This window comes from Schistocerca piceifrons, chromosome 2, assembly GCF_021461385.2.
Source record: "Schistocerca piceifrons isolate TAMUIC-IGC-003096 chromosome 2, iqSchPice1.1, whole genome shotgun sequence".
In the NCBI taxonomy this organism is placed as follows: Eukaryota; Metazoa; Arthropoda; class Insecta; order Orthoptera; family Acrididae; genus Schistocerca; species Schistocerca piceifrons.
The window spans coordinates 714640366-714657301 of NC_060139.1; the positions used below are offsets into that span (position 1 = coordinate 714640366).

Sequence of the window (16936 nt, forward strand, 5' to 3'; positions counted from 1 at the left end):
GTAAATCTGAGGAAGTAACGTTTGTACTGGGTCGCTTTTACAAGAAACTGTGAACATATTGGTGCTCTTCTTTAGGTATCTTGGTTGACTATGGGGTGAGGAGCAGTGAGTGTTAATGAAATATCTTGCGATTGTACACGTTGGGAGAGGGGGTGGGGGACAGAAGAAGAGGCAAAAGAGAGATATTTGTTTTATCAAATAAAATTTTTTCATCTTATAAAGTTTCTCCTTTCAGTTGCAAGAGGGGAATATTTATCTTTTTCTAATGTGCATGTTAAAAAAAAGTTTAAGCTCAACAGTATTTTCGATGTATGAAACTATTTTGTTTCCTGTTTAGAATTCCTTTCGTTGAAAACGACTGTAATCTAATGACTGGCAACAGTTGGACATTTACACATGTAAATTAGTTCACATTTCCAATGACGATGTAAAACGAAAATAAATAAATAAATGAAAGAAACGAGTTAATTGCAGGGGGGTTGGGGTAAGTTTCGATAGCAAAATGGATCAAGTAAATATAGTTATTTGAATGTAAAATTTCCGAAGCTTGCAATGGGGCAAAGCATCTTCTCATATTGATCTACGTTTGTTTCGACAGGATTCAGTAATACATTACTATGATCTTCATTTGTAGCTTTACGATAGTTTAAAATCTTTCATCTAAATAAAACTGCAGAATCCAAAAAAATACCAAACATTTTGTCAAAAAAAAAGAGAGATTTATAGTGATAAGCACGCCCCGGCGTTTCTGCCTGCAACAGACCTGGCGTTCGCCGTGCCTAGCCGACGTGACGTCACCAACAAGCGCCGAGGCCTTCCCTTGAGTCGGTGTTGGTACGATCCCGGCCGCCTCGCGGTGCACTCTTGCCCGCGGCCTGGCGACATCGCCTCACTCGCTTTCCCTGCCGTGTCCTTGTGGCCTGTCTGTCACGGGATAGGATAGGACAGGCGGCCTGCTTTCCCTGATCCGCCCCCGGCGCTGCTCCACATCGCGCCGTGTCGCCGCCCCGGGCAGGGACCACCACCCGCTGTTTACATGCACCGCTACCCGCGACCCCCTTCTCTCGTGCGTCTCGACTTGCCTACGTTGTCACCGCTGTACCCAGACTGGTGAAATCGCGCGGAAACTATGCAGAGATCGATATCGACACAGAGAGCACGGCCAACTGGGACGACGGGAAACTATATAGCGCATCCGTAACCAACAGCGAGAAGGTGCAGCTGAGAAAAATTATGTGCTGAATGTTATTTAATTTTTTATACATGCGACATCACAGTAATTGTAGACACATTTGCCACTGAAACCGAATACGCCTTCGGAAAGGCTTAAAAGACACGCCAAACAGTGACCCGTCCGTCTCCTCGAACTGGATGTCGAGTCAAACGTAGCGGCCACGAATTGTCCGTAAGACGCAAAAGAAAATACTTTTCAATAATGTGCCCGAATGGAACACCACATCGGGTGTTCCAAATTTCTGGAGAACAACAAAACACTTTCAAAACTAGTCCAAGAACGAGTCAACTTAGTGTACCGATACCCGATGTCTGCTACGTCCCATGACTTGATGGTGTTATGCCGTGTGCCGTCACGCATGCGTAAACAGGAGGAGAGCAGAACAATGACAATATTTTTTATGTGTCGATGCTACGTTTTTGGAATATATATTGCTGTACCAGACTGATCTGTAGCGTTGCCGAGGTTTAGATTAGGACTAAAGATGACAATTTGGATGAGAGTTGGCCAAGCGATATCGAACCCTTTAGTTAATTGCAAAAAGGCGACAGTTCTTCCGTATCGTTTAAAAACTCGAATGTGATCCTTATAGTGTTAGGCTAATATAACAATTGGTTGTGGCCTATTTCGCTTCCGCTTTATTTCGTTGTCGTGCCTGGTACACCAAGAGATACAGTAAAATGGTTCAAATGGCTCTGAGCACTATGGGACTTAACATCGGAGGTCATCAGTCTCCTAGAACTTAGAACTACTTAAACCTAACTAACCTAAGGACATCACACACATCCATGCCCGAGGCAGGATTCGAACCTGCGACCGTAGCAGTCGCGCGGTTCCGGACTGAAGCGCCTAGAACCGCTCGGCCACAGCGGCCGGCGATACAGTAGAAACCGATTAATTTGGCATTATATTAGCCAGACCTGTTAACTTTGTCTAATTCTTAAAATGAATCAGTGTAAGCGACTTTTGAACCATGAATAAATTGTACTCGGTTTTGAGACGTGTCAAGTGGTTAAAATGCCACGAGCTTTCGACAAAGCGCTCCCTTGTCAATGTCAAATGGCATGACTGCCTGTGGATTGCTGTTATCCCCTTATGTACACCAGCTGCTGGCTGTGATGTCACTGGTGCTCACGCGAGGCCAAAGAGATATAGGGGCGCTGAGGCATACGTCACAGCACGCGACAATCGTTTACAGTGGGGAGCGAATTACTGTTTGAGACCACTCTAACACTTCGTAGCTGCGCTTCTAGATAGACTCACGCTCTCGATAACGTACGTGAACACAGTAAATGACTTTATTGGCTACCTTTTCATTGATATACCGATTTCCCGCCTCCCACGAACGTAGCCGACCGTTCGCGATGTATCTCGGATAAGGCAACTAGCGTGACGTCACAAATTCGTTGCCGGGCTCGTATTTCCTGTGGGCCCCAATCACGGAATCGCTATTTTTATGGGCATATGTTGACTCGGCGTTTGATGCGCCCACTTCAACCTCACGATCGTTGGATCCCACGTCGCGCTGAATTGCAGGCCACCGTCTTAAGGATATTATCGGTGATTTCTATTTCGATGGCGATTATTGAGAGCCTATGACAGATGTTTCGCCAAGTTCGACCCGGTGACCATTTTCTACAGCATGTTCAGCTAACGCGGTTTTTTTTAGGCTAACGTAGGCGATGAAACTTCTCATGATACTCCTGCACTGTTTACCCGACGTAAGACTGGCCGCTCTCGCAAGTCATCTTGTAGACCCCCAGCTATTATGAGACCTGCTGCGTCTTTAACTGCTCTCAGTAAATTTCCGTATTTTTGTCGGAGGCCTGAAGATCTATTTGATTTGGTGTCTTTTTGGCAAACGGTTTATCTTCCCCTAAACAGAGACACAAAACGGCAAAAGAGTCTTTTCCTGTTCCTCGTCGCTAGTCTTATTGTAAGTCTCACGTGAGATCACTTCATTTGTTTGGCGAACGTTGTAGCCATTGTTCCTGGAGACCTTGCGGTGGTGACTCGGCTTCTGAATAAAGTTGACATCGTTTGGTGGCATATTTCACCAGCAATGATAAAAATTAAGAAGGAGCTGAGCAGGTACTCGTTTGGTGTAAACCTATATTACAATTCGGAAATGGATGAACTCGGTTCACTTAAAAATACATTTTTCATACTTCGTATCTGAAGTGTTGCAAAGCCTATCAATTTTTACGTTGCCAGTCAATATCATAGACACAAGTGCCTTGAATACAACAAGGTATTTCTTTTAATAGAACATTACATAGAGGGTTCTGCACTTTTTGGTACTTTTACAATATATCCCCTCTATGTGAAATTCGTTTTAATACATACGTCTAGAGATTGGTTCCTACCTTGGGATTTTTTACTGTGATGGCGTAAAGTGACTTTGAGTCCTCGTAGCATATTACAACCATCTAGCAGAGCAAAAGGGTGTGTTACAATGAAAATCTATATGTATCTTTCGGCCACTAAAGGCAAATTTCCGGGTTAGAGAATCGGTTCAGTACGTTGGCATTAATCCATCATTAAAGTTTATATTAGATCACACCCCGCTGAAGAGTGATATTTTAATCCATAACCAACATTACTGGCGCAACAAATCTTGATAGAGAGAACTAGAAGATTATAAACTACATTAAAAATTACCACTTCTTTTAGCCGATTGCGAAACCAAAAAGTAAACAACGTAATAAAGCGAAAGTGCTATTGCTCTATGTAACGAAGCAGTGGAACAATAAGATGAATATTTAGCATTGACTTCCACTTTCGCAGAACAGAACTGAAAGACGCTTACGCAATGAAATCAAATCGCGAAATCTATTAGTGTTGCCCGCCGTATCAACTTATGGACCGAAACTGACGTATGAATTTGGTTCGCTTTCACTTGCGAGGAAAGCGCCACACGGAAGTGCCGCTGCTCTCTTGCAGAACTGCAATAATTTCTCTCGTGCTGACGCCGGCTTTTTGTTTCTTTTTGCAGAGGGCCGCGTGGAGGTGTCGCGTGAGAACAAGTACCTCTCGACGCTCGCAGCGGGCAAAGTCTTCGGTGAGCTCGCCATACTCTACAACTGCAAGAGGACCGCCACCATCAAGGGTAAGTCCAGCACATACTCTAACACCTCAGCCGGCGGAGTAGTTCACGCCAGTTTCCACAAGTTAATTCTGTACAAGCGCTATGTATAAGCTCATTTAGATGGAAGTTTCTATTTGATGTTACCTAAATATTGATAAGTTCGTGGTTATAATCTCAACTCGACGAAGAAGTATTTAATAGAAAAATGTTATGAGAAGTAATAATAATTACTGTCATAGAAGGGGCAGTCAAATGAAAGCGAGACAGATGGAGAAAGCAAGTAAACTTTCCATTATTTCAAAAGTAATCGCCGTGACTGTTAATATATTTATCCCCGCGTGTCTCCCATGTGAGACAAGATAGTCAGTTCCTTTGTGGAAAAATTTCTGCGGTTGCTACCCAGGCTTGCACCACATTGTCCGAAGCAAGTAGACATCCACGAATGTCTTTCTTCAGGCCTACAATAAAATAATAATAAAAAAAAGAAACATCACATGGGGAGACACCGGGACTGTGTGGAGGATATGTAAGGCCTAAACACCGTGTGGTGGGCCAATATGTTGGCAAGGTTGTTTCGACTACACTTTTACGAAAAAAAAGACGCACCTCGAAGGGATTACCCGAAGGACAGTTATCGGTAGATGTGATGCACATATGCAGACTGAGCTTCACAAATTGAGCAAGTTAGTAATACGTTGGTCCACCTCTGGTAGTTACGCAAGCACTTATTCTTCTTGGCACTGACTGATAGTTTTGTTGCATGTTCTCCTTAGGGATACCGTGCCAAATTCTGTCCTATTGCCGCATTAGAGAGATCCGGCAACGTTGATGCCCAAGTTCGGGTTTACCCGCACCCACAAGGCGAGAGCTCCCGCGGCTTGTCTTCGTGCTTGCCAAACCGTACCTTGGCCAGCAAGGTCGTCGGATCTCTCCTCAGTGCAGAACATTTGGAGTGTTATGTGCAAAACCTTCCAACCAATTCGGGATTTTGACGATCTAACGCAGAGATCGAACAGAATTTGGTACGATATCTCTCAGGAGGTCGTCAAACCAATCAATGCCGAGCCGAATAACTGCTTGCGTAATGACCAGAGGTTAACCATTGCGTTATTGAATTGCTCAATTTGTGAAGGTCTTTCTCTTGAATAATCATTCATTTTTTCTTAAATTGTAGTGATTTGTTTGTCTGTACGCGTGTGGTACATCCACAGATACCCTCCCCATTCGGATAATTCGTTAGTGGTGCACCGTTTATCTAATTTCGTTGGGATATCCATATTTTTGGAGACTTGAGGAAGACATTCGTGGCTGCCGATCTGCTTCGGACGAAGAGGTGCACGCCTAGGTATAATCGTGGTTCCTTAAGCAACCGCAGTCACTCTTCCGTGAAGGCATTGACCGTCTTGTCTCACAGTTTGGTGATTACTTTTGAAATGGTAAATAGTTTGCTTCCTTTCTTTCCTTTCTTTTTCATTTGACTGCCTCCTCTATAAAGGTTTGTCATCTTAAGAGTGATTAAAGGCATATAAAATGTGTACATCGTGAAAAGTTCGGTTTTTTGCGTGTTTTGTCAGTTAAGGTCGCGATATAATACACTGACGGAATTGGGAAGTGTTGCACCATGAAGCACCTATCCGTTATTTATCAAACTTTCTGGAGCTGAACATTACATAACTGGTATTAAACGATTAAACTTCGAATGGAAGACTCGCTGCTGAAAACCACAAAAACCGTTCAGTGGCCCTGTTGACACGTGCTCCATGCAACTCTCCATTGTCTGTGATAAGGCGTCAGCAGCAAACGACCCATGGGAACTCGAGATCGCAACCCAGCTTCCAACATATTCCCGGCGGCTCATGGTGACACATCTGTTTGAAACCTCCGCCCAGATTTCAGCTGTTGCCACCTATCTATTCATCAGAGCCAGTTGAATGATCTTCGCATGGATTAGTCCTTCCATAAGAATCCGAGCCTACTCTTTGTGCCACTTCGCCACAATTCGTTCTGCAGTCATTCCACTACAGCCAATGGTGTGTGCGACCTGTTGAATATGATTCTCCCGTGTCCCTCATGCCAATCATTCAACCTTTCTCAAAGTCCGAAAGATGGTAATAAACTGCAGCACATCTACTTCCTCTGGTCGTGCTGTGTTGCTATCTCCACCTCAAATGTTCCAGTAACGTCGGACACACCCTATAGCGATCATGTTCTCGCGTCATTCTTTATCTGTAGTAGTTGTTATTTTCTGTGCTGAAAATAAGCTCATATGTATATGAGTGAAATTTTAATCAACATATCCAAGAGGTACGCAAGTACTGGAATATCAGCTTTATAGTGTTCTATCAGAGCGTTCATGGTGTAACACGTTTCATTTCTGTAAATAGATTTGTTGTGAACTCTGTGCCCATAAAAACAGTTCAGTTTTGTCCGATTGTCTTTCTTTCCTTGTAATGCAGTGTCTTATGTACAGTGAACACTCTGTTAAAAAAAGGGAAACGTTAGGGAAATAAAAAGTCTTATAAGTTTATTGCTCATAGTATTTTTCATCCCATGTTTTTATCTGCTAGTTATAAGTGTGTCGTGAAATTTACACAAGTACAAGTGCTATTTGAAAAGTAAGGTGTGATTGGTCGTGAATTGGAAGCCAAAATAAGAATCAAAAATGTTTCATTTTCAACAGTTTACTACATCTGCCAGCTATTTCTCTACATAGTCGCCAGTACAACTTAGACATTTGTAGTAACTTTGTACCAACTTTCCAGTATCCTCTTCATAGAAGGCAGCTGTGTGTGTTTCCCATCACTTTCCTGTGATGGACTGCAGCTCGATGTCTGTGCCAAAATGTTGTCTTCATAGCCAGCGGTTCATATGAATGAACATCAGAGGGAGCCAACTCTGGGCTGTATGGTGGTTGATCAAACTCTTCTCTTTGAAAACACTGCAGGGGCTTCCTCATTGTTCCTGTAGTGTGTGGCATAGTACTGTCATGAAGAAGAAAGTACATGACAGGAATGTTATGTGGGGGTTGCATGAAATTAGTGGGCACCCATACTTGGGAGGAGACACCATTGTTCTTAGTACCTGTATGTGCCCACTGTGTACTCAGAAGTGAAAAGAGTGACATGATGCAACTGACATGCATACTAGACACACTGCCCAACCATGTATGCAATTATTTATCAGATTTTCACTATCATTTCCATTTTGCAGCCTACCAGACCTTACTTTTTGAATAGTCCTTGTAGATGTCAGTTTGTCTTTGTCTTTGATCTATTTGCTTTTTCCTCACAGTCAAAAAATATGATTAGAATAAGGAACCATTAAATATACTATCTATAAGTATCCAGCACCCAACACTCAGAGACTGTTGTATCATTGTAATTTATTACTCTTATTTGTAAAGCACATGCACAAAAAACACATCCACATGAAGCTGTGTCCAGTGAGTTAACATGGTAACTGAACGAGGAGGTGTCTTGGAGAAAAGGAACAAAGTAAGGAAGATAATGGTTTAACTATGGCCGCTTCTACTACAATCGGTAACAGGCAAAAGACAATAGTCATTTCCTCATGAAATTGCCTGATGACTCATGCAGGCAATAAACACAGCCGATAGAAAGAGCTCAGTAATCTCCTAATCAAAGTTCATAGCACTTATTTTAGTCCATCTGTAGAGAGAACCTAATTTTGCTTGTCAAAAAGTATATACTTATAGAATGTTGCTATAGACTTTTTACTAAAATGGGAATAAAAAAACACTGTCATATTGTTATCACTGTGCCATACCAGTAGGCAAAAGCAGAAAACAAAAATAATATAAATGGTTATGTAGACCAATGGACATCGAAAATCTTGTTCAGTCAGTTAAGGAGTGGTGCAGCATCAGAAGTGTGTCATTGACTGTTCCGAGTTAAATACACACAAGCTCCTGGAATCATTAGCTGTCACAAGGATGTCAAGTTACCTTAACGGCCCTTGAAAAATGAAGAGAAATATTTCATGACATCAGTTTGTATACGGAAGAAACTACAAAGTTACAGGAATTAACTCCTTTGCATCAAACAAAAGGAAATTGTGGGGTTTTGATTGCTAGCAGTGTTTCAGAAGATATGAAATACATGAATTCATTCTACAGTACAAAAATTAAGTTTTTAAACAGAAAATTCAGTTTCATTGAATACAGATAGAAATGAATAATCTCAATCTTTATTTTACTACCTGAATTTTGCGGATACATTTACCAGCTGCATAAATCTGTTTACATGATCGGCCAAATGGGGCACAACCATCTGTAGGCACAAATCAGCTGCAAAAAGTAGACGTAACACTTGAGGAAAACACTTGTTGTAGCTGGGATTCACAGTCATAAAAAACTGTTTGAAGGACATCATCTTTACACCAGTGACTGTTATAAGTTTTTATTACACACAATTGCAATTTGGCCTTATCACTTCATAATGGCCTAAGGCCAAAATTGCAATAGTGTGTAATAAAAACCTTTAACAGTCACTGGTGTAAAACTTAAGGAAAAATTGAGGACTCACAATCAAAGAATTATCATTTACAGTTTTCTTGTTGTAGAAACATTATTTTTACATCATTAGGAGTAAACTATGGCGAGTTTTTATCAGACAAAATGAAGATTCTACAGAATGGATTAAGCTCTCATGTTTCTGCTGTGGTACGCAGGCAAAGGTGATCGTTCTCTTGATAATATTGATGTGGGTGATGAGCTATGGGTTCTGTGTGCATATGTAGCAACAAAACAGAAGTTTATGGAAATTTAAGAGTGTTGAAGTTTTCTTCCAAGTATGTTATGGCCATTGTCTTCATGGGACATGAAATGACAACTGCTGATCCAGTTTACAACTGAATAGTGTACAGTGAGACCTAAGAAGAAGCTACAAATGTCACTTCAAAACAAGTGACATGGCATGTTTTTTAAGTTCTGGTGTGGTTTTGCTGCACAATACCACCCACCTGCCATAAAGAAAAAGAGAAATATCAACAAATCTTCGCAAGTTTCAAATGGAGGTTGATAGAGACTCATCTTTATTGTCCTGATTTGGCTAATGGAAATTGTAACCTATTCTTCAATTTGAAAACTGGCTATCGTCAATGCATTTTGTTAAGGATACAGAGCTTGATGATGCTACTAAATCGTCTTTAAGGTCACTGGCAGAAGTGTTCTGTGGCAAGAGTGTATGCTGCAATAAGTGTGTCAGTGTAGGAGAAAAAGATGCTGAGGAAACTTTAGCTTGAATAACTTTACTGGGTATTCCATGAGGACTGGTCAATAATCTGGAGTATGATGGCAATGATTATTCAGAGCTAAAAAGTCTAGTAAACATGGGCTCTAAAATGTTTACATCAGGAGCTTTGAGTACTTCTTCATCTGTGATACTGCAAGACAAATCTCTTCTACTGCATTCTTTTTGTTTTCCATAGTCTGAGAGATGATATGGTCCAAAACAAGAAAAAAATTCAGTAAACGTAGGCTCTAAATTACATACCTTTGGAGCCATTAGCACTTGTTCATCTTTGCTACTGTGAGCCATGTCTCTTCTACTGAACAAGTTTCATAGCTCTTAAGGTATGCATTTTAGAGCCCATCTTTGTCAGACTTTTTGCTGCAAATAATCAATCCTGTCATATCCCTGAGTATTGAGCATTACTCCTAGGACACCCTGTATAATAAAGAGTGGTAATGTGTGCTAGTATTCCTCTAATATCCAGATGGAAGTTACATTTTGAACTGACCTCATATCAGGAGTAGTAATGTTCACATGATGGACAGTTGCATTATCATTCAGTTGTTTGATATATTTTAACACTGAATTAGTTTTAAATACTCATACAAAGCTATTTTATTGTTCTGTGATATGAATGAGATGGTGGGTGTTGCAGCTGCGACTGACTGTAAGCTATGGGCTATCGAGCGGCAATGCTTCCAGACCATCATGATGAGGACTGGCCTCAGCCGGCAGGCAGAGTACACCGACTTTCTCAAGAGGTACGTTGTCACACAAGATTCTTTTGTAAACATAATTTGTTAGTGCAAAAGACAAATGTAATGTAACTCTCAGCAGCCATTAAACATCCATGAATGATTTTTTTTGCCAAAGAAAGGGCAGTGAATTGTACTTTTTGTTACTGTCTTCTCTGTATCTCAGCTGTTAATTGTTTATTTCTTTTTTCTTTTTTTTTTTTAGTGTTCCCATCTTCAAGAACTTACCTGAAGAAACACTCACAAAGATATCAGATGTGCTGGAAGAGGTGGGTGATGTTTTCTGTAGCATACTGAATTATTGTTGAAACATGATGTACTGTTAGTTACTGAACTGTAGTTTAACACTGGTACTAATCATAGTTCATTCTGTAGTATTTAATATTAAGTTCCTGGGGAATTTCAAATCTGAAATTGTTACTGGAAGTTCATTTTTTTGTTCTGATTCGATTTTATCATAAATTCAGTTATGTACATGATTGTGTTGACTGCATGATTAGTACAACAAACACCTTTGTTCACAGATATTCTCCTGCATTGCATTTTACAAGTGCAATTCATGTTTTTGTTGTCATGTTACTTGACTTGCTACATAGATAAGTGATTGAGTTGTGTGTTATAGTGAAATGCAATTTTACACACTGAACGTTATTACAACTACCGATCTTGAATGTAAGTAATGTGACAAGTAATCTGTGACTTTTTTCTGTTAGATAACTTGCTTGGTCAGTAATTTGACTAAACAACAGTGACACACACAGGTTCTAGGGAAGTCTCAGTTAAAATATTTTGTCATTTACCCTGTGTCCTACAACTAGTTTGTAAAGATGTTCCATATATTACACATTCAGATATATAAATGTAAAGTTTTGATGGAATATAAATAAGTTAAGGAAAAAAGGTAAAAACTCAGTGAATGGTTGAAGTGCTGAGTTGTTAACAGGCACAAGACTGAGAAGGAACATTCTGTCAAGTTTATGTGCCCACTGATAAGGCAATGCTGCAGCTATTTGAAATTATTTATTATACAGACAATGTATAGATACATTTTTCCAAAAAGGAGTAGTTTTACTCATAAATTATCTGATTATTTTGATTAAACAATTGAAGATTCTTATTAGGCTAATGATAATTTGTAGCACTCATTGTAAACAAGCCATCATTGGTTACAGGTGTAGATATTCATTGTAATGTGACCATGTAGGTATTAAGCTAGTAGTAGGACATAAGCAGGAGCTATTTCAGTGGATAGCAGAGAGGGTACCAGCTTTTTCAAAGATGTGATGCTCATGCCTATTTACTGTGTTAAATATAGCTTGAGTACGCAAATGAATATTATAATGATAACTTCTTATTAATGCCTTTTCTAATAGCTGCTTCTCTTTGTTGATCTATAAGTTGACTTTTTCTACATCATAAAGATTTCCGTGCCAGGTGGATATACAGAACTTGATAACTGAATGAAACATGTTTGTCTGTGTGCAAAAAAGAAAAAACAGAATCTAGTAAAATTAATTTTCGTCAGATACATTTGTCATAATATGGTTCTTTTTGATATGATGTATCAAGGACTGTCACACTGTGCTAAAAATAATGGTTTATTTGATTTTCTGTACCTTAGTAGTTGCTCAGAGGTTATGAAAAAAATTGTTGGAGTAGCATTTGAATGGTTTACAATGGAAGCCACTTTTCTTGGAGCTTTTTAACATCACTAATATATTAGACACTGTTTGAAGGGCAGCAGAGATGTCTGGAAATTTTGACAAATATTTTCTCTGGTGATGATGATGAAGATAGTACAATGGAGCTTGACTATTCCAAAAAAGGTGATTGTATTTTGAGTGACTCAAGTATCCCAGATGATGAACCTCCATCTTGTGAAGCATCTGTTGGGACTTCATCTGCAGAGGTTCATGAAGCAGTAGTGCACCATCAGTTTGTGCAAAAAGTATTCATGAAAATGGCTTTTCCACCTGAGAAGTATGTAAATTACTACAAGAAAACACTGAAACTTTGAATATTTACAACAAAGCCAAAATGGAGAGGTGCTGAGCACTTCTGTGCTTAAATAATCTTATAACCCCCTTGATGTATCAGATTTTGAAGGTTGCAAAGGTCTTTACAAAATGTGGGGAGATGTTGCAACACTCAAAGCAGATTGCAGTGACACTGCATTGATGGAAGCTGTAATGGCTGCTATGTGAGCAATACTTCAAAAACCTGCACCACTTGCACTCAGTTGTTTTAAGGATATGATTCAGTTCAGATATGAAGATATTGCTTGACTGGACACAACAGTGCTCTGATCCAAGTGCTTGGGCAAACCTCTTAAAGATCAGTGGGATATTAGGAATAACAAAGGGAGACAGTCTGACACTAAAGATTGTTGGAATAATTTTACTCGATATGGCCAGCAAACAAACTGAGTTGTGGTTCATTGCAGAAACATTGGATACAATGATGGATGTTTCTGCTGAGGATAAAACAGATTTAGCAGCTGCTGAAATATCATTAGTAGAAAGACTGAAAGGCTTAGTGCCAGGCCTACAGCATAAGGTGCACTTGAAGGAGAAGTCTTTAGGTGAACACTACACTGTTACTACTGTGCATACAAATTTAAATTGTTTCATTCAGTACAAAGGAGAGAGAGTTGCTTTGATTAACTAAAGCAATGGGCATTCTTAATGCCACAATTCCATTTTGTAAAGATTATTATTGTTGGAGTTATATCAGGTAATCTAGTTTTGAATTATCAGTAGAAAAATACTGAGAATATTTTATTTAAAAAATTTTACATGTTGAAATGTAATTGCTACTTAAAGATGTAGATTATCATTACCATATTGGTAGAGTCCTTGTTTCCTTCATTAACCTAGTGATGCTAGTAAAATGACATTTTAGTTCCGCCTGAAAAGTGTTGAATCTTCCCTACTTGTTTCATTTGCAGACATATTACAATGAGGGTGACTACATCATCAGGCAAGGAGCACGTGGTGACACATTCTTCATCATTAGCAAAGGACAGGTATGTAAAAGAAGCTTTATAAAATTAGTGTGTGTGTGTGTGTGTGTGTGTGTGTGTGTGTGTGTGTGTGTGTGAGAGAGAGAGAGAGAGAGATAGAGAGAGAGATAGAGAGAGAGGGGGGGGGGGCAACATGTCAGTGTAGTCAGAACTTCATAGGTGATTTTGCCTGCAGCCATTAGCACTGTGAAGTTGGAAAGGGGCAACAGTGCTTCTAGCCATCAGGGATATTCTTAGGCCGACATGACTACAGTATCGCCTAAGTAACCTCTGTTCTGCACTGGAACAAATAATTAAACTGATTAAAAGAATTGGCATTTATATTTCAAATATGGCAATTTTAAGCAATTGAAAGGATTACAACTCTGTATCCATGGATTCAGATCATTACCATTGGACTAGTTAATCATGCAAAGCATCCTGTAATAATTCTGGACTGTAGGAGGAGGACAGATAGAAAGGGGGCTGTAGGGTAAAAACCACAGTTCTCAAAAATCATTAAAATCATTTTGGAGCCTGTGTTACCAAACATAGATGTGGTGTATAAGTGGACAGATATTATCGTTTCTCATTACATTAATTTTTGAATGACTGTATAGAATTGTCTTCTGTTATAAGAATAATTTTTGAAGCAATAGTTACTCTAACTGGAGTGTTTACCAACTGGAAGTTTGTCTTTAGCCTGACCGCACTCGTGTTGTTCAGAGAATTACTAAAGTAGCCCATAGAGCTGCCTCCATAGCTGAGTGATCAATGCAGATGGCTGCCATTGGAGAACCTGGGTTTGATTCCTGGTACTGCTAGGGATTTTTTCTAGGTGGGAAGACTGGCCTGTTGTACACTCAGCCTCGTGATGCCAGCTGCAGAGCTACTTGAATGAAAAGTATTGGCATCACATCTGCTTAACCAACAACAGCCAGTAAATTGGCATGCTGACCCCCATCCCTCCATACTGCATTCATATGTTGTCATTGGCTGAGGATGACACTGTGGTCATTACGTTCTTGGCTTTTTTTTTGTGCAAGTGGCTAGGTCCTCCCAACAGATAGACTGGTCACCTGGCACAAATCTTTTTAGTTGATACCATTTCAGCAAACTGCGTGTTGATGAGGATGAAATGATGACTAAGTCAATGCAACACCCAGCCTCCAAGTGGAGAAAATCTCTGACACCAACAGTAATTGAACCCGGACCCCTCAGATGACATTCGGACGTGCTGACCACGCAGCTATGGAGGTTGATTCCATTTATCTGCTGCTATGATATTAAAGTGTGAGATTCTGGAGCTACGTATGTGTACATGGATTCATTTGACAGTGTCAAAATTGTGCAGTCTTGTGAGCTGACAGCATGCAATCTTATTTACTTGTAATTGATACATACCACAGTTAGTAAATTTTGTAGCACGTGTGTACTGACCATTTTACATCCTAAGCACATCACTCTTAAGCCAGTAAATTTTGTAGCACGTGTGTACTGACCATTTTACATCCTAAGCACATCACTCTTGAGCCTTCCTGTACTTTTGCCTCTGATAAATCTCCATATCACTGTAGAGATTATACTGATTTTTACTTTTTAGGTGAAAGTAACGATGAAGCAGCCCAATTCACTCGAGGAGAAGTATGTCCGGACTTTGCACAAAGGTGATTTCTTTGGAGAGAAGGCTTTACAAGGGTGAGTCTTAATACAGTATTTGACTCTATGTTATTGTTGATGTACCATTTCATATTACTGTCAGTTGTCATCAATGGTAAGAACTGTGTGTAGTGCATACGTCGCTGCTTCTCTTAATAGCTTTTATCACTGAGAAATTATTATAAAATTGGTTTCTGTCTCAGTGCATAGATTAGATATTTCATTTTGTGGAACTGAAAACCATCTTTAGTTGCAAATTTTTGCCATTATTTCAATAATGAAATGATTAGAAAATAAATAAAATTTTTTGTGGTCCAAGGAGTTTTCAATTCCACAACTTTTGAACATTTGTTTGCTATAAACTTCAATGTGATTATCTCACACTTCATGTAGATCTGTACTGTTTGTCACATTGCCCAACTTCATTATACACTGAAGCGCCAAAGAAACTGGTATAGGCATTCGTATTCAAATACAGAGATCCATAAACAGGCAGAATACGCCGCTGCAATCGGCAGTGCTTATATAAGACAACAAGAGTCTGATGCAGTTGTTAGATTGGTTATTGCTGCCACAATGGCAGGTTATCAAGACTAAAGTGAGTTTGATCATGGTGTTATATTCGGCACATGAGTGGTGGGACACAGCATCTCTGAGGTTGCGATGAAGTGGGGATTTTGCTGTACGACCATTTCACGGGGGTACTGTGAATATCAAGAATCAGAGAAAACATAAAATCTCCAACATCACAGTGGCTGGTAAAACATCCTGCAAGAACAGGACCAACTGAAGAGAATTGTTCAACATAGAGAATTGTTCAACATAGAGAATTGTTCAACATGAGAGAAGCATAAACCTTCTGCAGATTTCAAAGCTGGGCCATCGACAAGTGTCAGCATGTGAACTATTCAATAAAACATCATCAATATCGGCTTTTGGAGCTGAGGGCCCACTCATGTACCTTTGAAGATTTTCACTGCAAAAAGCTTTATGCCTTGCCTGGGCCTGTCAATACCAACATTGGACTGTTGATGACAGGAAACATGTTGCTCTGTCGGAGAAGTCTCATTTCAAATTGTAGCAAGCGGATGGATGTGTGCGGGTATGTAGACTACCTCATGAAACCATGGACTCTTCATGTCAGTGGGGGACTGTTAAAGCTGGTGGAGGCTCTGTAATGGTTTGGGGTATATGCAGCTGGAGTGATATAGGACCCCTGATACGTCTAGATACAACCCTGACAGGTGATGCACATAAGCACCCTGTCTAATCCGCTGCATCTATTCATGTCCATTGTACATTCCAACAAACTTGGCAATTCCAGCAGGACAGTCCAATACCCGACATGTCCAAAATTGCTACAGAGTGGTTCCAGGAACACTCTTCTGAGTTTAAGCACTTCCACTGCCACCAAACTCCCCAGACATGAATATTATTGAGCATATCTGGGGTGCCGTGCAACATGTTGTTTAGAAGAGATCTCCATCCCCTCATACTCTTATGGATTTATGGACAGCCCTGCAGGAGTAATTGTGTCAGTTCCGTCCAGCACTACTTCAGACATTAGTCGAGTCCATGCCAAGTCATATTGGGGCACTTCTGTGTTCTCACGGGGGCCCTACACGATATTAGGTAGGTGTACCAGTTTCTTTTGCTCTTCAGTGTATAGCACACAGCTGATTATGATGTTGATAATACCAAAATGAACGCATCAACACATTGTGTAGTAGCTAATTAATGACTGGTGAAGCTTTTTCAGTTACTATTTAATTTTATACTTTTAATATACTTACTTTGATATGCTTGGACCTCAATCCAATATTATAAAAAATTACAGTATTTTTTAAAAAAAGAAATCTTTGCCTTTGTGGGGCTTCTGTGTTATCTGTAGTATTGAAAAACTATCTGAGTACCTGGGGTTGCACATGTACGTATTTATTCCATAGT

The 16936-nt window shown here is 39.9% G+C and overlaps 1 protein-coding gene across 2 annotated transcripts in view; it reads left to right on the plus strand.

Moving 5' to 3' along the window:
• Positions 1-16936, plus strand: part of LOC124777868 (cGMP-dependent protein kinase, isozyme 2 forms cD4/T1/T3A/T3B) — a 553690-nt gene that overhangs the window by 519727 nt on the left and 17027 nt on the right. For both annotated transcript variants that reach the window (XM_047253403.1, XM_047253402.1), the window contains 5 exons: positions 4230-4343; positions 10230-10335; positions 10535-10598; positions 13277-13354; positions 14934-15028. In XM_047253403.1, coding sequence (XP_047109359.1) covers positions 4230-4343; positions 10230-10335; positions 10535-10598; positions 13277-13354; positions 14934-15028 — 457 coding nt within the window. The remainder of the gene's footprint in view (positions 1-4229; positions 4344-10229; positions 10336-10534; positions 10599-13276; positions 13355-14933; positions 15029-16936) is intronic.